Genomic DNA, 22798 nt, shown 5'->3' with positions numbered 1-22798 from the left:
CAGGACAGCTGAGAAGGAGTTGTGGATGCGGAGAAATCGCTGGGTTTGCATCTCTGCCTTCCAACCCTCCTCCCACATTACACAGTCTTCCTGTAGGTGACCAGGCCCAGGGGCAGTAGGGCCAGGGGCCTGGAGGTCTCGCAACCAGGAGGCTTGGGGCTGGGGCCAGGGCTGTCCCTGGCTTACTGTTTTTATTTCCTCAAGTCTCCTTTTCTTTTCCACTCCTTCACCAAAGGCCCAGTTTTAGGGGATCCCCTTCCTCCTCAGGTGGGGAAGGCAAAGTGCCTGGTGCAGGTCCATCACCCGCAGTCATGGAGGCAGGAAGGTCTCTGAAGGTCCTGGGAGCCACATCAAAAGAGACGCTCCCGGGCCTGGTCCCTGGGGTGGGACTGAGGGTAGAGAGAGGCTGCTAGCAAATTCCCCTTTCTCCTTCAGGCTGAGCTTCCTCCGAAGACGAAGGTGAGGGGTGACTGTGTTGGAGGAGCTTGTCACCTGGCGGGAAGCAAACCTGGTATGTACTTGCCTAAGTCCACTTCTGGGCAGACTGTGATGAAAAACATCCCGGATGCACAAGCCAAGCAGAGAGGCACAACAGGGCTGGGAGAGAGGCAAACGTTCCAGGAAGGCCTCCTGGAGGGGACTGCAACTTCCACATTTTAGCAAGATTTGGAAAACAGACAGCACTCAAACCACTGGAATTGTGTGTGTGTGTCTGTGTGTGTATTTCAGATGAAGGGGTGTGTGTGTTCTTTGTGGAGGAAGGGAAACCCCCTGACCAGCAATGAGGCTGTGGAATCTTCTCTGAGTGTCTTTTATCCCCGCAGCACTGGCAGGAATAGTGGGCTACACCACAGGGGCCTGGGTGGCTGATGCAGAGGCTGTTTCCATCACCTCTCGCCAGCCCAGGGCCTCTACTCTCCCTGCCAAGCAACAGGGGTAGTAGCAATCCATACAGAGGAGTGGGTGGGGGACCCGTGAGCCAGTCTCCAAGGACGCAGTTCATTAGGACGCATCCTCTGTTGCCATGGAGATTCCCGGCCCACAGAGCCTGGCTAATAGTTCCTAAATTCACTCAGGCCTCGAGCACAATTAGACAAGATGAATTTTCGAGTTGGAGCATAATGAGACCCGGACGTCCGGAAAGCATATGGCCGCCTCCCAGGGGACGGCGGAGCCCCGGGAGAGCACACTGCTGCCACAAGTTCACCAGGCCACCGCCTCTCTGGGGCGGGAGGTCTGGGAGGCACTGGGGAGCACTTCCCCTCCTTTAGAATTCTTCAGCAGCACAGCCTCTGTCTGAGCAGTGCTGGGGGAACGGGAGAAAGGCAAAATAAACTCTCCATATCTGTCCCAGGCCCTTCTAGGGAGAGGGCTAGGAGGCTTTTTCCTGCATCCTCTGATAAATTTGCCAACAAATGCATCTCACATGGCTGAAGCTATGCTTCACGCACAGAATAGATCCTCCTATCCATGCAAAAACACAAATATGTCATTCAAAAATTTCTACTTGAACATACACAGGGCCAGACACAAGAAACACGCCATGCGGTTTGCAGCATCGCACGCTCCTTCCCACCCAGGGCATGGGGCTTGCCCTCTGGCAGGGGAGACAGGGCATGTTCAACTAGAACCATCTCAACATGGCAGTGACATGAGAAGGATGGAGTTAGGAGTGAGGAGAGATCAGAGAAGGCTCCCTGGAAGAGGTGGCATTTTGGCTGGGCCTTGAAAGCAGGGATCAAGAGACCTTTTGAGCAGAGAGGGAGCAGAAAAGCACAAGTTGAGTTTGGGGGCAGCCAGCAGACCAGTGTGGCTGGAGGGCAGGGTCTGGGCAGGGGCCAAGGAGGTAAATGGTGGCTCTAGAGGGAAGGCATTGAATGCTCAGCTAAGTAGCCCAGGCAGGGGGAAGCCAAAGAATACTGCCACCCAGGTGGGCAATGGAGTCCAGGCTGATAAGACCCCAACCCCACACTCCCTTAATCCAGGGCATTCCCAAACCCAGTTTGGGCCTGAACCCAGGACAGGCTCCCAGTGCGGCAGCCCCAGCTCCCATCCCCACCAGCTTCCCTCAATCAGTGTCACCCTTCCAGGCCTCCAGGAGCTCCGGTCAGAATCGAAACTCTCCTCTGACAGGCTCCTGCACAAAGCCCCCAGTGTTCTAAACACAGACCAGCCTCTTGGTGCCCAGTACAGAGAGGGTCAGGGAGAGGGGAGAGTTAAGGTTTGCTGTAGGATTAAAAGTAGGGAGGAAGGAGTTGGGGAGAGAAGACAGCAGCAAAGAGGGGCAACTTGGGCCTGGCGGGCTCTGGGGAGGAACGCTTACCAGGGACTCGCCTCTCTAGGGCACCAAGCTCCTCCTGGCTTCTTGAAGGTCCACGCTTTTTTAGAAGGCAGGCCTACTCTCTTGAGAAAACTGGATTACCATCTTTGGATCAATTTTTTCTCCCAGGAGTTTGCTACTAGCAAAAATCACTGACCTCTCATGATAGAGAAGCAGAGATGGCAAAACTTCCTGTTTGTTCTCTCTCATTTTCTCCTCCTCCCATCTCCACCCCCAATCTCTCTCTGGCCAGGAACCCAGCTCAGCTCCCCGGAAACCAGGATACCCCAATTTTCCAGCCGGCTGCTGCCCCTCTTCTCCTGGGGTTGCCTACAGAGCCTGAGGCACTGAGCTGCAGCCTCTGTGGTATCTGATTTTCCAAATCCAAAAACGCTCTCAGAGCCAAGTCTGTGGAACAAGGGAGATGGTCTGGTTTGAGGGGGGCTGGATCTGGGACACAGAACTGCTGACCAGAGAAGACTCCTCCTGGGTTTCCCGGGAGCCCCTGGACCCCCACTGACTTCTACCTCTCAGGCACCTCCACAGGTTCATCAACCTCCAAAACATGACCCCGAGTCCTGTTTCCTCTCCAGCCCTCACTGTTCCTTTCGGCCAGCTCAGGCCTCGTGCTTGGACTATCACAATGGCCCCCAACGGGTCTGCTGCCCTTGAGCCCACCAAGCGCAATGGGTCTAACTGTGCGGTCCCCCAGCAGAGGAACAGGGACAGAGCGAGAGCCCAGACGGAATGTTGGCCCGTGCCCACTCTCTGCCCTGGTTCACCTCAGTAACTCTGGCGAAGCCTCTGTGTTCCATAGCAACGGAAGGGCTTTTTGTTTTTTTTTTTAATGGGAGGGAAACAATTTAGGGAGAAGCCATTGGTTAAATGAAACGCTTTTGAGGCACTAATGAGCCAGGCAGTTAAGGGCATGGGCCCTGGGGTGCATCAAGGATGGGACAGAACCTTGGCTCCATCTCGGTTTACCAGTTGTGTGACCGTGGACATGTTACTTAACTCCTTCGAGCCTCAGTATCCTCATCCACAAAATGGACATAACAGTAGCACCTTCCCTCTCCCGTCCCTGCAGCTCACAGGCTGTTGAAAGGATGATAGTAAGATGCATGTAAAACAGCACAGTCCCTGGAACGTGGTCAGCACTAAGTAAACATTTATCATTAGCATTTTGTTACTGGTGAGTTCCAGTCCTACAGCGCCGCCCTCCTTGCCGCTCAAACCCAGGCCAGCCCAGAACAGATGTGCTCAGCAGCCAGCAAAGCGGCAGCACCGCTTCCCTCCGTCGTTTCTCCTTGACCCAGGAAGGCTGGGCCTCTTAATTGCTCTTTGGTTTTACTCAATTTGAAACGAGCAGGACACCAGTTCCCCACAGGGAAAAAATAAATATACTAATGAGGCTAGAGACGACGGAGGCTGGCAGGGGAGGGCAGCCCCTGAGGACTTCTGCCGGCCCTGCAGAAGGGTGCGGCCCAGCGTTGAGCATCCTCAAGAGGGGAGGAGGGATGGGAGGCTCTGGCTGCGCTGCACAGGCCCCAGATCAGGGCCAGGCTGGCTCAGGTAACCCACAGAACGGGGTGTGGGAAGCCCACTGCGGGGATGCCCACGGATTCACGATCCAGCTCTTCTCCGGGGAGCTCCGGGACCACCCTGGCTGTCATCTTCCTCTCCTCCTATTCAGTCACCAAGGCCTGGAGAGTCCTCTTCCCGGGCCCACTGTCTCGGCCCTGGTTCAGACACTCACCGGCTCCCAGCCTCCAGCCTGTCCCTCTCCTGCCCGTCCTCCCCTGAGGGGTCACTCTCGCTTAGTCAGTTGACAAACATGAGCGAGCAGGAAGCCCGTGCCAGCCTGGGGGAGGCAGGAGGACTCCGAGGGACCCAGGCCCAGGTTCCCCCTCCTTTCTGACCTCTCCCCTCGTGCTCCCCCAGACAAAAGCCTCACAGCTGTGCCCTGAGTGGGAGGCAGCCCCCTCCTCGGAGCCTGGGAGCTCTCTGTTCTCTCAGCCAGAAAGATCTTCCCAGATTCCACGTGCCTCCTCCCTCCCCTCGTTCCACCCTGGGCCCCCGGCATCCCCTTTTCAGAGCTGCTCTGTCTAAAGCAGCCCCTCCCATCGCTCTGCCCTCTGACCCCACTGCATTTTTCTTCAGAGCATTTACCACCACCTGATACCTAGTGTTTATGTATTTGTGTTCTGTCCTGTCTCCCCACCCTCCAGGGCCAGTCCCCTGAGGGCAGGGACTTTTTCTGTTTCGTTCGCCCGTGTGGATGTGTCCCATCGTCTAGAACGGTGGCTGGCACAGTACGTGCTTAATGATGTTTATTGTCGTGGAATCTAATGACTGGATCACATCCATTTCCCACGTACAACGCATGCGTAACTCACCCTGGCCTCCACCTTTACCACCCCTCTGGCTACTCCCCGAGTGCACTCCCCACCTTCCCAGCTCCTGACCCTCTATGCTCAGACCTCCCCGGACAACCTGGAAGCTCCAGAACATTTCAGGAGTGACCCTGCCCTTGTCTTTACTCATCTGTGCCTTCCCTCCTCCGCCCTTTCCCAAATCCTACCCACCCTTCAAAGTCAGACTCAAATACCACCTCCCCTCGGAAGCCTTGTCCAGTCTCCCAGGGCACAGAACTGTGGCCTTCAGGACCTGTGTTCAGTGCTACTTCAAACACTCCATCAGTATCTGTGTCTGCCTCCCAGGCAGAATTCAACTTCCTTAAAGGTCTGGGAGATTGGTCTCTTCTGTGTGTCCCCCGAGGCCGCACAGTCCCTGGCATGGAACAGGTGCTTAATGGATGGTAGTTTGTATTAAGATTCAGATTGTTCTAATGCTAAGACCTGTTATTAACGGTTACCTCTTACAAGGTCCACCACAGGAGACAGAACAGCAAGCCAGCCCTGGAGCTGAGAACAGAAGCCCAGCCCCAGGGGCCAAACTGAGGGCAGGGATCCAGGTTCCCTGAGTGTGGACGGCAGATGATCTGAGGTTGGCCATGAGGCTTGGGCATGGAGCCACAGACTTCCACATCTGAATACAAGGCTGATCCCACTGTCAGGGAGAAGTGCTGCCTGCCAACTCCCAAGGGATGGAAACCGACACCCCCGTCCCCTTCCTGGGAGGAAATCCGGCCAGCATTCTCAGGGACATGGGACAGCAGGGTTCAGCTGAAGGAGGAAGGAGGGAAGGGGCCACAGGGTGGGCCTGGGTCGCAGAGCACCCCCTCCGGCTTGACCCCACACGCCACAGCTGAGGCTGCCAGTGGCACTGGCCACTCAATCCTTCTCCTGGTCAGTTCTCTGGCCTTGAACACTGCATGGCTAGGACTTTTGCATGGTACAATGCTCCCTACATCCCTTCCTACCCCTTCACTGCTTCAGAGCAAACCCACTCCACAGCTCATCTGACTCTCCAAACACTATCAAGGGGCAAACAGAACTGGACTGATACCCCAGAGAGGTTAAGCAACTTGCCCAAGGTCACAGAGCATGTTAGAAACAAAGCCCAGAATAGAAACTAGGCTGAGATTTCAATTGTCATTTGGAGTCACCAGGAAAGCATGTGCTGAAAGGCTTTCCTGGGGCTGGAGGCAGGAGGTTGAGAGGGCTTTGTCGCCTCCAGAAATCCTACTCCCCTTTATTCTGCAAGTACACAGGCTCTGTCTGGCTTCAAACCCAAAGAAATCTCTGCTCACTGGCTAACAGACTCAGGAAGCAGCCCATTCCCTGTGGCTTCTTTCCTGGAAGATGCATTCAATAAACAGAGCTCCTTTCTCATCTTCCTGCATAAATATTTCAGGAGACTAAGAAACAAACAGATCTGTGTTTGATCTGCTGGCCACTCAGAAAGGAGGGCTCCTCTATCCCAGGCAGGCCCCCCGCCCCCTCCCCAGGCACTGCAGCGTCCACCAGGCCGTGGGAAATACAAGACGGCAGAGAGAGCCACTTTCCTACAGCAGCTCCTCACCTGGGTTGGGGAACCTGGTGGGAGCAGGAGAGCAGAGCCCAGTTTTACCAGAAGGGCCCCTCCCCTCACCACTTGCCATTCCTAGAAATGGAGAACATGGTCTGCCAAGAGTCTGTTGTTCTTGGGGACACTTCAGTCGCTGCGGCCCAAGAGCACACGGCAGGGGACAGGGGGTTCCGCGCACACAGGCACCGCCTACGGGGAAGGGGGCGCAGAGCCTCCCAGAACAGGTGGGCCACAGTCTGGCTGGAGACCTCGACAACTTATCGGGCCAGTTCCCCCAAGCCTCCTCAAACAATCCTCTTATTTATCCATTCAAACGCTCATGGAGCACATTATTCTTGGACCCGGAACATTCAGCGGCTCCCCACTGCAGACAGGACTCTGACTTCTCAGACTGTCACCTCCTGGGCTTCCCAACCTTGCCCCACCCCAGCCTCCCAACCACATCTCTCCCTGCCCAAGTCATACTCCGCACTCCAGTTAGCCTGGTTCCTCCCTTTCCCCCACGAGTCTTTCCCTCTCCTAAATGCTGTTCTATCTTTGCCTTTTCTCCTATCTTTCTTTTCTCTTGCCCTTCTCAGGATGGTGCATGCGCCACCTCCTCCAGGAAGCCTTCCTTGACCATCCCACCCCACAGTGATCCTGCCTCTCCCCTGAGCTCCTTCGTGGTTCGCTGCCACCACTGCCTCCCCGGGGACTGCTCCTGTGACACTCTCATGTGTGAGGGCTTATCGTTCCAACTGAGTTACAAGCATCTAGAGAGCCAGGCTCTAGCTCTTGTTTCAGCCGAGTGTCTGAGGATGAGGGCTGCGTCTGGACTGGGCTGCTCCAGAAAGAAACTCAGCTCTGAGGAAATTTTGATGCCCAGGCCCTACCTCCCAGAGATTCTGATTCTGTTGTTCCGGGGGGTGGGGGTGGGTGCAGGGAGGACCAACTACATAATCTGCAGGGCCGCTTGATCAAAAATTATGAAGAATTTCAGGACAGTGTCAGCAGAGTACTAAACCAAGCATCGCACAGGTCACACACCTGTGACACTGACCCTGAGCACAAGCATATAATCCTCCCCAGGCAGTCTGCAGCCAGCATTAGAATCACCGCTAATGGCAGCGAGGAGCCACTGAAGATTCTGAGCCTCTGAGCTCCCAAAACAGTGCACGCATCTGCGTCTCCTTCACCTCTGCAAGCCTGGGCTGCCTGGGGCACAAGCAAATATTTGTAGAGTGAATGAATACATGAATGGATGGAGAGATATGGAGCTGGAACCAGAAAGCTGGGAAGAATCTTTTTTCCATTAAAAATGTATTCAATTATTAATATTTATTATTAATAGATAAATAGAACAATTATTCCTTTATATAAAACCAGACATTAATGTTTTAATATTCCTATATTAAAATAGATCCAACATGCCTAGAGAGCACAAGTCTTAAGTGTTCAGCTTGCAAAATTTTTACACATGTACACATTCACCTAACCACCATCGTTCCAGAAGGTTCTCTCGTGCGCTATCCCAGTGAATACTACACCCCAACCCCCAACCAGGTCACCACTGAAAACTGGGAAGAATTTTCATCAAAGAAGGACTCTGGCTGAAGGGGGCAGAATCAGCACAGGGGAGGGTGTATTAAAGAGATGTGGAAGAGGCTGGCTCATAAAATTCCCTTCTTGTGTGTGGAGGGCTGACGTTTACACCAAATGGGAGGGGGTAGGCACAAGGGTTCAGACAGGCTGAGCGACTTAAGGCTCAAAGGCACAGGGCAAGCCAGGGGCAGAGCTGGGACTCGAACTCTGGTCCTCAACCTCCAAGTTTCATAAACCCTCAGCAGTCTGGAGTGAACGTGTGTGCGTGTGTGTGTGCGTGTGTGTGTGTGTGTGTGTGTGTGTGTGTGCTGGAGGACGCAGCTCAGAAGGAGACTCTGGCTGTAGGGTCTGGGAGAGCTGGGGGAGGGTAGCTGGGCAGCAACAGGGCATAAGCACATCTGTAAGCTCACCCCCGCACCCAGCCTCGAACCAGGTGATACTATCCTAAGCTAGTTGGGAAAACTGAGTCCCAACCAGAGGGGATCAACCCAAGATCACACAGCCACACGGTGTCAGAGCTGGAGTTTAAGCAGGGGGCCCCAAAATCCCATTCCAGGAGTCTTCTCACCAGGCCATAAGCAAGTCTTCCTAGAAGGAGACTTAGGGCCTCTCTGCCCCCTCCCCACACCCTGTCTTCTCAAGCCCAGATTCAACCTTTCTGGCAGCCCGAGGCAGATGAGAAAGGCCAGTACCATGCAGTGGTCCCAGCCAGGGGTATCTCCTTTGGGGAGAGAGGGGCACGTGCTGTGCTCACCCAGGCATGGGAAGATGCCAGCAGGAAATCTGGGCTGGGGGCCCGGAACCCGCACTCCTACCTCATGATACGTGGGCTTTGTCAATGTCCACTCGCCGCTCTGCCTCCAGGGCAACATGGGTTGGGGTGGACCATCTAAAGTGCAAGTCAGGGCTTCCCTGGTGGTGCAGTGGTTAAGAATCTGCCTGCCAAAGGAGGGGACACAGGTTTGAGCCCTGGTCCGGGAAGATCCCACATGCCGCGGAGCAACTAAGCGTGTGCACCACAACTACTGAGCCTGTGCTCTAGAGCCCGTGAGCCACAACTACTGAGCCCGTGTGCCACAACTACTGAAGCTCATGCGCCTAGAGCCCGTGCTCCTCAACAAGAGAAGCCACCGCACCGCAACAAAGAGTACCCCTGCTCGCCACAACTAGAGAAAGCCCGCGTGCAGCAACGAAGACCCAGTGTAGACAAAAATAAATAAATAAATTTATTAAAAAGTAAAGTGCAAGTCGGACCACATCACTCTTCTGCTTAAAACCCCTTGGGGGCTCCTGGCACCGCCAGGGGTGAAGTTCACGCTCACTGGTTGGGCAGCCCTGGCTCCCCAGCTCCTGCCTGCCTCCCAGCCTGTTCGTCACTTGCCGTCCTACCCTTTCCACCCAGCAACATCCAACTCGCCTCTCTCCTGGAATAAGCCAGACCTGCGCCCCCCTCCATGCCTTTGTTTATGCCAGCCCTCTACCTGGAATGCCTTCCCCTCCCTTCATCCACCTCTGCCTACTCATCCTTGACGGCTGACATGAGATCTCTTCCTCCAGAAAGCGTCCTGGGCCCCCCACCCTGTCCCCATGGCTTCAGAGTTCTGTGCTCACATCTCCACTCCCCCGCTCACTGGCCTCCCTTCCCCACATCCCCGCGGCCGTGTGTCCTTCTGAGCCACCATCTCCTCCACGAGACTGCGCTCCCCCAAGGAGGGGGCAGCCTGGGTTCATCCCTGCATGCTCAGTGCCACGTGCTTTGGGCCTGGCACACAAGTGCTCAGCAAAAGTTTTCTGAATGAATCTAAGGCCTCATTTGATTTCCGTGAGGGTGAGGGGTGGGGAGGGTGGTCGGTGGTCAGGGAGCAGGGCGGCCAGGGTGCAGAGGTGCGCAGAACAAGGCTGGTCATCCTCTCCACGTCTGTTCCCTGGGCAAAACAGCTCTCCCCTCCTGTCTCACCTTCCCCCTCAGGAGCCTCCCCTGAGTCTCATTGCTTAGGGTCTTGCTATCAGCAAGCTAAGGCATCATCCCTCCCAGGGGAATTTATATTTTAATAACATCTAGAAGGCCCCAAGGAACTGAATTCTATAGTGGCTTCTGGGAGGGTATTCTTTAAAAAGCAACCACACAGCAAGATCAGCCGTCCACTGCCAGGCCAGCGCGCTGCTAAGTTTCTGCATGTCCGTGGGGCTATGTAATCAGACGTACCAGGCTCAGGTCCCAGCTCATCCTTCCCCACTGCGTGCGCCAGGGTGAGTGCTGCCCTCTCGGAGGCTCAGTCTCCCCACCTGTAAGGTGGGAATGACAGCAGAGTGCGGGGGACCGTGCGATAATGGATGTGCACCGGCCGGTGGGGGGGGCAGGTTCAGCAGAGCAGTGTGATTCCTGCTGCTTTTCTAAAGCAAAGGCCCACAGAGCTTGCAGCTCCCACGGCCACCCCCCAGCACCCGGGCCCCCCCGGGGCCTGCAGAGGCGAGGCTTTGTTTGTGGCTCCTGAGCCCCCCTCTCCTTCCCTCCGCCCACTCTCCCTTCCTCCCTCCCTCCCTCCATCCCTCCAAGCCAGAGTTCCAGGGAAAACTTTGTCTGGAGACTTCTCAAGCCAGTGATAAGGCCTGGCCAGAGGAAAGCTCTTAGCAACCCAGACTCCCAACCCAGAGGCCCTTCTAATGGTTTCAGAGAAACAAAGGAGGGAAAGATTGCCTGCAGCTCTGCGTGCCAGGTGGGCCGGCTTCCAGGAGGGAGAGTGAGGTTCACGGGCCGCCTGTGGAGGCCAAGGTGGCGGCCTGGCATGTAGGACACATGGGCCACCAGATCTGGGTAATCACAGCCCCACGGCCGAGCAGAAAGAGCCTCAGAAGTCGTTCCTTCTGCCTTTGCCATGGCCTGACCAGGCCCTGGGGCAGGCTGCTCCTGGCTGGTCACTTGGGGAGCCAGTCCTCTTCGTTTGGGTGCCCACTGCCAGCTAGACTGAGTTCTGAAAGTCTACTTTCTGGAACTTTCTCCCACCCCCACTTCTGAATCAGTCCTTGGCCTGATTTCTAGTAGAAGCCCAGAAAAACCCACTAAACTGAAGTTCATCCAACCCAAACCTGCCACTAGGCAGGAGGGAGCCCCAGTTCCTGCTCAGCCACTGGTGCCCCTTTGAGTAAACCTTCTGGGGCCTCAGTTTTCTCCTCTGCAAAATGAGGGAGCCCATTACATCTCTTTAGAGTCCCTTCCAGTTCTAGCAGTCTGTAGATCTCTAGGAGTAAGGACTTAGCCCAAGCAGCAACACCCAGGGAATAGTCTAGGCTTGTTTCAAATCCTGCCCAATCTCGCCCCTTTACACCAGGTACCCCATGGTCTATATCACACCTTTTCTACCGTGCACAGCCCTTTGCTGAACACTGTGAAAGGTACTAAAAAGAATCAGATGTAATCTCTGGCCTCAGCAAGCTCGTAATTAAGGAGTCAAGGTTCATGTTCATAAAGCAATCAGCAAACAACATAACACCTTGGGCTTTTATTTGTATCTGGTGTAGTGGAGACTGGGTGCTACAGGAGTTCTCGGGACAGAGAAATTAACCGGATGCAGACCCCGAAAAGGCCAGTTTAACAGGACAACTCAGGCCCTGAAATAGCCTCAGTGCATAACAGCTTGAGTGTGTCCTCAGATATCATAATGATTAACGCAGGAAGGTAGACCCCTGGGCTTTAGAGGACAGATGTGTGATAATAAAAAGTTATCAGATGGCTGCTCAGGTACACAGAAATCCCCTTTCCCAGAATTCCAAATTTCCCGGAATCCCAACTTTCCCCATGCATTCCTGCAAACTGATCTTTCACCCGGAGGTCGGCAGGGCAGGCAGAAACAGCATTATCTTTAGGAAGTTAAACAAAAAACCTCAAGAATTAAATCGTTTTGTCCCCATCCACCAACACCTTTCTTTTCATCAGCTGTTCCGTGTCTTAGAAATTCCGCCAGATCCCAGAGCATAAAGCTGTTAGTTCTGAAATCACACTTAAGGTGTTTAAACGGTTCGCTGTAAATGCTTCAAGCTACTGGAGCATATTCCTTTCCATAAACCTAAAGGAAAAGCAAGTCTGAGCCCCAAAGGCATAAGGACGCGTCTGGAGCAAAGGTCAAGGTCCCTTGCCACGGGGGACAGGACGGGATCTCTCTGCCCAGAGACCCAGGCAGGACTGTGCTCTGGGACCCATCCTCCCCAGCCTTCCACAGGGAGCTGGGGCTTGCAGGGAGCCAGGATGATACACATCAAGGTTCGGATGCTTTATTTGGCTCACTTTTCAAATGAAAGCAGGACGTCCAATTTTTACTGCCAGATTATTTATCCCAAGCATATTAAAACAGCCAAAATAGAATAGGAAGAGAGAAAAACAACTTTTTATCTGCACCCAACTAGCCTGACGGAGCAGAAAACAGATAGAGGCTGTTTGGAAGAGATGAACTCCTCTTTTTCATACCAACAGTGTATGAATCAATTCTGAAGTCAGGACTACAGCGCAGGAAAAGTGGGTTAGCTATTGGATGGAACTGCCAAACTCTGAAGGCCGTGAAACGCTGGTGATGGGAGGGGGCGGGAGGGAGCGCGAATGAGACATGACAATAACCATCCCCTTCCATGACATCTACGACTGCCTTACTTACACATTACAGCACCCTAGTAAGGTTGAGTCCTAACTCCATTTTCAAAGATGAGAAAACAGAGGCTCAGAGATGTTGAGGGACCAGCCCAAGGTCACAAGGTAAGAAGAAGTGGCAAGAGCAAGGCTTGGATCTTCTGCCTCCGGGCCCCCTGCTCTGGTCCCATGTTTTGGGGTCATTCCAGCCTGATGGAATGGCAAGCCAGAAGGCCCGGGAGGTGGGCTCAGGCCCTCCCCAGCTTTGAGACCCTAGTAAGTTACCTCACTGCCCTCTCTGGGCCTGTTTCTGCTACTATGGAAATGGGAACAGTAATAGCACAGACCTCAGAGGTAATCAGGAAGATTAAAAGAGTAAATACATATGAAACACTTTTTATGTGCCTGGCATAAACTAAGCACCCTCGAAGGGTTAGCTACGTTTGTTGTTGTGTTTATTTCACCGTCAGCTCCTTGGAAGCAGGGACTTAACACCTGGTGAAAGGCTCCAAACAGCCTACTAAGAAATTAGTATTTATTACGATTAGGAGTCATTCTCATATTCCTAGAAAGCGTGGAGTTCACGAAGGCAGAGGGCTGGACCAGACGACCTCAGACAGCTCTAGAGTTAAGCCCTGAGCGTGGGGGCTTCTTCCCAGGGATTAGCGTGAGCACCACCCAGAATGAGCCTCCCCACATTCCCATCTGCGGGCAGCCAGAGCCTCCCACAGTGTCACCATCTGTCTCACTCAGGGGCCAGTAAATTTAAGCCTGTGAAAAATGTCACCTTCTCTGAGCTCGGGCAGGGCAGAAACCAAAATGCAGACACCCAACAGACTTCCAACATTAAAAATTCTGCATCTGTCCCTATGGTTTTACTGTAAAGACCAAGGCCCAATCCAGATAAGCAGAAAGGTTTAAAAAAACAAAATCAGTCATAATTGGGCCCAGTAAAAATGGAAGGTAGAAATTTTCCTGCCAGAGCAAAGTTTCCTTTTGGGGAAAAAAAAAAAAAAAAAAAAGACCCCTCCCCAGAGCTGCCTGCGAGCCAGGAGGGCCCCTGCCCTCCCTTACGCAGCCCGGGGAGGCCCTGGGAGGGCAGCAGAAGGCTGGGCAACGGCATGTGGCACTTCCATACCCCTCAGGTCAGTTTAAGAAGTAGCCCAGTGACAAGCCATCTTCCAGCTGCGGGGAGGAGGAAGGAAAGAGTGCCAGAGTCAGGAGGCCCAGGTCTGGACCCATCTCCGTTCTGCCTCACTGGGCGAGCTCTTGCAGCTTCCTTGGCCTCTCTGTGCCTGATTCCTCATCTGTAAAGCGGAAATAACAGTAATCTACGCCATGAAGTCTCTTTGATGATGAAATGAGCCAATACCTGGGCTTAGCCCTCACCAATGCCTGGCATGCAGGAAGTGATCCTGGAGAGTTGTTTTTGACTCCAGACGTCTGCTCATTCTGCCCTGTTCCCTCTGCCTGTTATCCTCTCCTCAGCTCCCCCCATTTCACCTGCCACCTCCTACTCATCCTTCGTGATTCAGCTAACAGTCACTTCTGAGCCCCCTGATTAGGTCCGGCCCCCTGCTATTATTCCCAGAGGTCCCTGTACTGCTCATTTCATAACCCCCAGGACACTCACTGTCAGCATTTGTTTAATTTTCTGTCTTCCCGGTGTTAATAGCTAACGCTAACTGCCAGGCGTGTGGTAAGTGCTTCACACAGATCAGCTCATTTAATCTTTACAATCATCCTTTTAAGTACTACTATTATCAATCCCAATTAAAGGATGGGGAAACAGATGTTCAGAGAGGTTAGGCAAACTGCCCAAGAACACACTGCAAGTAAATGATACAGTGCCATCTGTCTGACTCGAAAGCTGGCCTTCTTAGGCACCCCCTGGGAATCAAGGGCCATCTCAAGAGAAGGCTGCTTCTGGTAAGGGCTGCAGGTCTGGTCCACAGACCTGCGTTCCCTAGACAAAGCTAGCTTCGCGGGAATGAAGAAGGCCCTGCCTCTGCCCCACCTTGTTCTGCTGCTGTGCTGGCCGCCCTACCTATAAGCAGCCTTATCTAATGCCGGACACCACGTGCAGGATGTCTTCCTTACCAGCACCATTCCCCCAGTCATTCACATCGTTCCCAGCTCCAGCAAAGGCCACAGGAAAGTCTAAGCATGATACACCCACGAGTGTCACCCTCAAGGCGAGCACACCTCCATGGCAGGGCCACAGACACACAGACAGGAGCCCTACGCTTTGGGGGTAGGGGCTGCAGAATATGACAGAGCCCCAGCAGGAGAGGCCTAGAGGTCAGAGGAATGTGTGCTCTGGAGTCAGACAGCCCAGGTATAGATCCCTGCTCCCCCACCCGCTAAACCTGCAACCTTGAGCAATTCACCTACTCTCACTGAGCCTCAGTTTCCTCCTCTGGAAAATGGGATCGTCCAACAATAGAATCACTCTCATGGTGAACAGAGTAAATGCAATCATGCCCGCCCAATGCCTGCTTAATAACTGTTATTCTCATCTTCACAGGATGTGGACCATTACGTGATCAGATTGAGAAGGTTCTGGCTCAAGGTCAGAAGATCTGGGTGTGCATCCCGGCTCTGACCCACATTAGCTCTGTGACTAGGGTGTGGTCATCCCTCTACTAAGAGACTCTGTTTATTCATCTGTAAATAGGGGGAACCCTCCCCACCATGGGACGGGCGTAGGGATTCACTGCAGTAACCCATGTGTGTGTTCTGTAAACAGGACAGTCGTGAGCAAACCTGGGCGCCTCCCATCGCTGTGTTAATTAATTGGAAGGAGGGTGCCAGCCAGAAACCAATTACCAAGTCCCTCCAGGGGCCTCTGCGGGGGTGGGGGTGGCAGGGGGGAGGGAGAGAGGAAGGGTGAGTGGCAGTTCCACCCCCAATCCCCCCCTCACCTCCCACCCTACTTGTGCCTCCTTCGCAGCTGGTCCCACACTCCAGGCCCACAAAGGACAGGCTCATTCTAAACAGCTTCTTTTCATGTGGAAGCCACCGGATTTGCATCTGTCCTTCGCTGGCAGGGCCTGCTCCCAGCCAGCTGCTCCGAGCTTCCCAGGCTGCAGGCGGCTCGGGGCTGGGGCCTGAACCTGCGGGGTACAGGGGCAGGGAAAGGAAGGGAACAGAACAAGCTGATCAGAAGAGGGAAGGAGAGGGGGCTGGGCACAGAGGGAATTTGCACATTCCCTCATCTCCTGGACACCAGACAAATTCTGTGGCCAGCTATCCAAATCAGAATCTGGGCTGCCCCGGTGCCAGGAGCCGGCGGCAGCTGAGGCCATGTCTGCTCCAGGCTGGCCAACCCGGGAGAGAAGTGGAAAAACTCACTCCATCGCTGAGCTGCCAGGGTCTGATGCTGCCAGGCCATTGGTCCAGCCAGTGTCCGTACACTCAAACTGGCCGAGCCCATGTCTGTGCTGACTCCACAGGCTTGGCTGGCTGTGGGGTGATTCTGGGGCCCTGGGGAGCCTCACAACCCTTCCCAGATGCCTCTAGGCGCTGCCATAGATGCCAAGGTGGCAACACCCCCAGCCGAGAGAACACAGGGCCTCCGGGCACACTGAGGAAGGGAGTAACTCACCAGGGCTTTTCTGGAGAATGAGGGAGAGACAGCAGAGAAGGAAAGGGCCTGTATTTACGAAGCACTTACAGCATGCAGCCAAGACCAGCCTCTCCCAGCTTGTGTCCACTGGACCTTGACACCCCTAACCCAGGACGCTGAGATACCTCCTTCCACATCCATCTCCTCAAAGGGCCTGGACAGCAGGGGCTGTGGCTATGCACTCTGTGACCCTAATGCCTAACACAGGGCCTGGCCAGAGCGGGAGCTCAGAGGGTGCTGGCTGAACGAATGAGTGAATGTTAGCTAGATACCTTCTGCATGAGGATGCTAGCGATCTGGAAAAAGCCCCGCGAGGAAGGAGGGGGTATGGTGAGTGCATGGAGTGTACAGGAGGCAGAATCCCCACACTACCCCTACGTGTCTGGGAGCTGGGTCTGTGCTGGTACCTCTCAGCCTTTTAACTGAGGTTCTCTCATCTCTTCTCGCAGTAAGAGCCAGACAGGAAAATGGTGCTGGGAAGTGGGATATCTGGGGGTCCAGGTATCCTAGGTAGATTGCATCTGGGTCCATGAGTTGAAGCAGAAGGGCTTGTAACCCCCTTCCCTATCCTGACCCTGGGCTCCCTCACACCCAGACCCAAAAAAGGGAGAGGAAAACCCAGACACTAGCAGTCCAGGCTGGGGCGATGCAGGGGGGCAAAAACACCTGCCCCTGCTCCGGCTTCCTGAAGTCCCCCCTCACCGGGCAGCCAGGAGGAAAGAGCACTGATCAGGAGTCAGGAGGACCCAGGTTCCAGCCCCTCCAGCCTCAAACTTGCTTGAGCGGCGTTAGGCAAATCACAGTTCTGTTCCCTGAGCCTAAGTTCCCTCATTTGTCAGGGGAGAGAACTGGATGATTAAACTGCTTGAACATTCTGTTCTCCTATAAGCCGCTCCACAGGGGGCCTAGAGACATGTGATCTTTGCCAAACAATTAACTGTTATTAGCTACCTGGGCAGGACAACACCGTCCTATCACATTCAGCAGGAGCCAGGGGCTCCCACCAGCGAGCTGAGCTCTGCTGGAACAGGGGCAGGAGAGGAAGGCTGACCTGCAGAAAGAAGGGCCAGGGCGCGGCTGACAATACTGCTTGTGGACCTGGAATTGACTGCTTAGAGGGGGATGCTGGCATCCAGTGTCCTCTCTTTGCCCACATTCCTTCTCCTAAGTCCTTCCTAGCTGCAGCAGGCATTCCTGCTGCCCAGGGTACTTTGTTCTTGGTCCCCTGGCCCCCTGAGCTAGCCTGGGGAACTTGGAAAGCACTGAGCTCAGCAGCACCTAACTTAACAAGGCACACCTGGGAACAAGGCTACCCAGTCACTAGAAGCCACCACCTTGCTTACCTAGAAGCCACATCTCTGGTCACATCACAGACAAAAGCCAAGAAATCACTCCAAAGGACCCCTGAGCAGCGAAAAGGAGGTGGTAAGGCCTACGTTACAGCTCACAGGCTTTTCTTATAGCCTATTGACTAGTACTCTACACACATTTCTAATATAGTTTGTTCTGTTTTTCCAGGTGAGTGCAATTTAGAAACAGATATTTAGACACAGAAGCACTGCTAAGTGCTAAGTCAGGTATATGACTGAAATGGAATAGAGACAGAAAAATTATAAGAATCAGGCACAAGGATTTGAAGATTAAAATCATCTGGAATAAAATCATCTTGTTACTGGGAGGGCCGCCTTCACTCCCTCACCCTTGACTTGCCCTATGGAAGGACACTGGACCAAAACTGGGAGGAGGCTGGGCCTTGACCTCCTGTGGATATCTGCAGGCTGGGAAGCTGCATCTGGTCCTTCCCTCTCCTCTCTAGTTTTTCTTCCTTTCTTCTCCTCCTCATTATATAAAGAAACTAAGGCAGCTTACTAAAATATACACAATAAAATAGAGTTTAAAACATCATAACCAGGAAAAATGTCATCAGCCTAGAAGGTCACAATTCAAAATCTGCATGGCTCCGAGTCTCTAGTGTGTTAGGGCAGGAGCCCCTCCAGAAAACCCCCAGGTTTTATATGCAGCCTCACCAGCTGTACCCCACAATGAAGGGGGCTAGTTGTATGTATGAGAGGGAGGGTGGCAAACGGAAAACAGAGCCCCTCTGCCCCAAGGAAGTGCTACTGAGGATCCAGCAACTGACCATCTGGTTTCCTCTTCTCCACTTCCCAGGCTCTCTGAGCTAACAAGATTGTCTCCTACAATACAATCCACACCTAACCCTGGCCCTGAGGATCTGCCCTGCGGGGGGTCTGACACAAAGGCTCAAAGCAAGGGTCCAAGGGGCAGGAAGCTGGGGCTTGCCCAAAACGGGTGACTCTGCCTAGAGGCAGCAAGAGCCAGGGCCTCACCCTCTAATCCATTCCCTCCCCAGCCTACCACCCCACTAAGCAGTGATCCCACCTCCCAGACTCCTGTTAGGGTTCTTCTTGTAACCAGACCAACTCCAGAGAAAAAAGAGCTTCCTGGCCTCCATCAGAGCTGACTTCTTTGCCAGAGTTGAAGCTGTCCCAAAGCCCCGCAGAAGGTGGAACCAATTCCCGCATTTCACAGATGGGAAAACAGAGGCCTAGAGATGGAAGTGACCGGTCCAAGGTCACACGGCCTGTTAGTGGCTGATTTAGACTACAGGCAAGGCCTTCAGACTCCCAGAGCACTATGGTTTCTTCTCAAACTCAGAGAGGAGCCTATACCAGCAGGCTTTTAGGCTTTTAGGCCTGCCCCCAGGCCCCTCCCCTGTAGCCCTCTTGCTCCTCCAGCCCTCCCCACTAGTCTGTGAAGGGCTGGCAAAGGAAGAGAAGACAGGGTTAAGGTGGGGGTTTTATTTAATCCTCTGAGCTGGCTTAAACTGATACCACATTGGTTAGAACAGGAAGAGAGAGACAGAGGGATTTGGTGGGGGATGGGGTGGAAGGGGGTGCATTAGTGAATAATCACTGGATACCAAGAGGCCAGGCCTGCCAATAGGTTTAACAGACAGGTACTCACCTTCATGGACTCCCCACCCCAGGGCCCAGGCCTCCAAGCAGTGCCCCTCTACCACTGGAATCACCCAGTCTCCAAGGTGCAGGGCAATGGAAAGATCACAGGCCATAGTTCAGGATAGGCCTGAGGGCAAACCCCAGCTCTGCCACTTACTCACTGTGTGACCTCAGGCAAGTTACTTTACCTCTCTGAGCCTCAGCTTCTTCCTCTGTTAAAGGGGCCTGAACACACCTTCCTTGCAGGCCTCCTGGGAAGGAAGGCTGCCTGAGCTCACATACTTAAAGAGACACAGGGGAGGCATCTAGTCAAATCTCGGTGCTGTTATTACACATCTCACATCCTTTATCTCTCATCCAGGCCCATCCATTACTCTTCTACTCCAACCTGCTTACGTCTTTGACGTTAATAACCTTAATGACAATAATCCTTCCCAGACAAACAGCATTTGTATCATTTCAAATCACTAAGCATCCTGCACCCTGTGGGTCACAGCAGCCCTGCCAGTAGTAGCCAGAGCTAAGGTAGCCCCTCAGCCCCCAAGTTCATCTTCCCACAATGTTTCCAAGTCCTGATTTCGGAATTGAGCCCAAAGGCCCTGAATGAACACGCTGTCTTATGGCAGATCTCAGGGGGGCATGGGTAGCCCCTGGCTTATCAGATGGAGCCAGAATCACCTCTCCCATCACTTCCACGGTTGACCCACCATCCGGCCCACTGCTCTGACCACAAACAAGCGGCCCTTCCCACTTTGGCCTCCACCTCTCCAATTATGAGAGCCAGCGGGGCAGCTGGTGGAGTCTGGCCTTGGGTACATGGCTCCACAAACCCAAGGCCAAGCCCAGGCTGTGATCTCCTTACCCTGACAGAGCTGTCTGAAAAGTGTCACAATCACACCCTTGATTTTATTGGCTCTTCAACTGCCCGTCGCCACCCCCAGGGTCCATATTATCATCCTAATCCTCACATTCCACAGGAGGAAACTGAGGGCCAAAGCAGAAGGGCCCAGCCAAGGTCACCCAGGGGATTTGGGATAGTGATGGAGAGCGAACTCAGGTCTCCTAAACCCCGGACACTTTCCACTATCCAGGTCTGCTTCCCACTTAACTCTTTCTTCCCCACAGCAGGGAAGCTCCCAGTCTCTCCAGTAAACCTGGGCACCTATGACAAGGTCCAAGAACTCTCCTCCAACATGGGAGCTGCCACTGTGCGCTGCTGCCTTCCTCGCCACAGTCCCTCCCCATATCTTCCAGCCGGCCACGGCAGAACCTTTCCCATGCCGGGTAGCAACTCCCAGGACTGGGGAGAACCTTCTCCACAGGCTGCCTTTGGAGTGGGGCCAGAGTTCCTGGGATGGGCGGCAGAAGCCGGCAGGTGGGGTGGGCTTTCACCTCGGCTGGCCTCCTCAGGGCGGCAAGCCCATTCCCACACCCACTGCCCAGCTCCAGTCCCTGCCAGCGACGCTCCCTGCGGCCCGCACCAACGGGGACCCCACGGAGCTGCCCCACACTGCTCTCCAGGGGTTAAAAATGCAGCATCCTAAACAAGGGTTAAAAATGCAGTCCTGGGGTTGAGCCGGTGCGAGGGATCCTGTCCAAACCAAGGCGGCTGCCAAAGCGGCATCCTCCCCCTTCCCTCTGCGGTCCTCGGGGGGCCGGAGCGACTCGGCGACTGGGGGAGCAAGAGAAGCGCACGCAGCACCTTCCCGACACCAGTGCCCCCTCCCCACGCCCACACCCCCGCGCTCCCCGCAACCCAGGCCTGGAGCTGCAAGCGCCTGCTGGTGCCGGGCGCGGCGGGCGAGGGGCGCTTACCTTTGTGACAGTCATGCAGAAACTCCGGGGCGGTGCGGGGGCGCGGGCGCGGCGTGCGGGGGCGGCGGCCGGGGTCGGCGGCGGGCCCCGGGAGGCGGCGGGAAGGGGGTCCGGCGCGGCTCGAGCGCTTCCCGCGCTCCGCGGGAGGCTCAGCCGAGCCTGGGGGCAGCACTTCGGGCGGGCAGCGCGCAGGGACCGCTCATCGGCGCTCGCCCGCCGCTCGTCGCTGATGTCAGCCCCGAATGTGCATTTATAATAGATGAGCCTCCTTCGCCGCAGGAAGGCGAGGCAGGAAGAAAGGGAGCGAGGGAGAGGGCCCGGGCTGGGGGGCGGGGGGAGGAAGAGGGGCCGGGAACTCGCTACAAAGGAGGAGGCGGAAGGAGAAGGAGGAGGAAGCGCACGCCCGCCCGCCGCCGTGCCCCGCGCCTCGGGGCTCGGTCGCGGGCCGCCGGGCACCGCTGCTGGCGAAGCCGGGGGCCGGCGCCCAGGCCCGCGGCCTTAACCCCTTCAGGCCCACGGCCGCCACGCGGCTGGGCAAGGCTGGGTCCTGGCACCTGCTGGGTGGGGGGTGGGCAGCGACCCGGGCTCTCGGTGCCCTGTTGGCCCCGGGACGCTGGTGAAGTCACACCCTAGACGGCCAAGGCGCCTCTTGGGCTGAGAAGAGCGCCGGGTTCGCCCCCTGGAGGTTCGCAAAGTCGGCGAGGAGTGCCGCGCTGCTGGCGGCGAGGGGCGTGGCACCGCCCGCGCGGAGCTCGGCCCGCACCCCTGCCTCGCGCAGACCTCGACCCGAGGGGCGTGGGATGGGAGGCGCCAGCACTGGTCCGAGTCTCATTCCCGCAGCGAGGCGGTGGCCCAGAGGGGCTCGTAGCCAGTTTTACAGAGGAGGAAACTGAGGGGCAGGGTGGAAAGTGACTTGGACAACGGCACGCAGCCAGGCGGGCGTTTCTCCAGGAGCCCGCTCTTTCCTTGTCGCCGCAAGCTCTGTACCGAACCCCCTGTGATAAAAGCTACGTTCTAGAGAGAGGACGGGCCCTGCCCCAAGTGTGTCTGTACGACCCCTGAGTGCGGCGCGGCTTTGGGGGAACACAGGTGCGTCCTCTGTGGCGAACTAATCCTGACCTGGGTCACACCATATCCTGGAAATGCTTCAGGGACTTGAGGGACAATCACCTGAAAGTGTCCCCGCAAGTCTTCTGAAACCAGTCCTCCAGCTGAGTACCTGAGCAGAACCGGTTTCGGCAGATCCTGAACCGCTGAGACTGCGGAGGGGCGGGGTTAGCGGAGATGGAGGCGGAGGGATCGGCTACGCATCGCAATCTCCCTCCACGCCCGGAAGTGCTGGATTCCTGCTGCTGATGATCATGCAATTCAATTAACTAGACGACGTGGTCGCTGTGGTGCGCACACCTGATCTGTGGAAGGTGCCGGAAGAACAGAGAGCAGATCGGATGGCTGCCTTCAAGGAGCCCACTGTTTAGAGCAACAATAATAAAGTAATCCGCAGCTGTAGAGCTCTTTGTGGATCATCATGCTACTTTTATTTACATTTTCTCCTGTAATCCTAAATTAGTGCAACAGTATGAGGAAGGAATTACCATTCTCAGTTTGCTGATGAGTGAACAGACAAAGAGAGGGGCGAGGCCCTCCCCCACATGATACAGTGACAGACCCAAGACTTGAACAGGGTCTTTTTCAGTCAAGCACAGCACTGTGCTTTGGATCTGTGAATTCCAGGGCCACTCATACCTGCTGCCTTATTTGAGCTTCACACTAGTCTTGGGAGGTGGATGGACAGCTAGTAGTCCTGTTTTCACCCATGAGGAGCTTGAATGACTTACTCGATCTCTTGGGTAGCAGATGTTGTCGCC

At 55.0% G+C, this 22798-nt stretch overlaps 1 protein-coding gene across 2 annotated transcripts in view; it reads right to left on the bottom strand.

Moving 5' to 3' along the window:
- The window catches only part of CORO2B (coronin 2B), a 139357-nt gene extending 117233 nt beyond the window's left edge, over positions 1-22124 (bottom strand). The window contains exon 1 of one of the 2 annotated variants that reach the window (XM_060153114.1): positions 22101-22124. Coding sequence is in view for 1 of the 2 variants with exons in the window: in XM_060153122.1 (XP_060009105.1) it covers positions 20931-20945 (15 nt within the window). In the remaining variant the exon portion in view is untranslated. Of the gene's footprint in view, positions 1-20930; positions 21027-22100 lie in introns of those variants that run through there. The other variant, XM_060153122.1, reaches the window with a different exon arrangement.
- Between the last annotated feature and the right edge of the window lie 674 nt (positions 22125-22798).

Source organism: Lagenorhynchus albirostris, chromosome 1 (assembly GCF_949774975.1).
Source record: "Lagenorhynchus albirostris chromosome 1, mLagAlb1.1, whole genome shotgun sequence".
In the NCBI taxonomy this organism is placed as follows: Eukaryota; Metazoa; Chordata; class Mammalia; order Artiodactyla; family Delphinidae; genus Lagenorhynchus; species Lagenorhynchus albirostris.
Note: the sequence above shows the minus strand (reverse complement) of the source record. Positions and strands in the feature narration are given on the sequence as shown.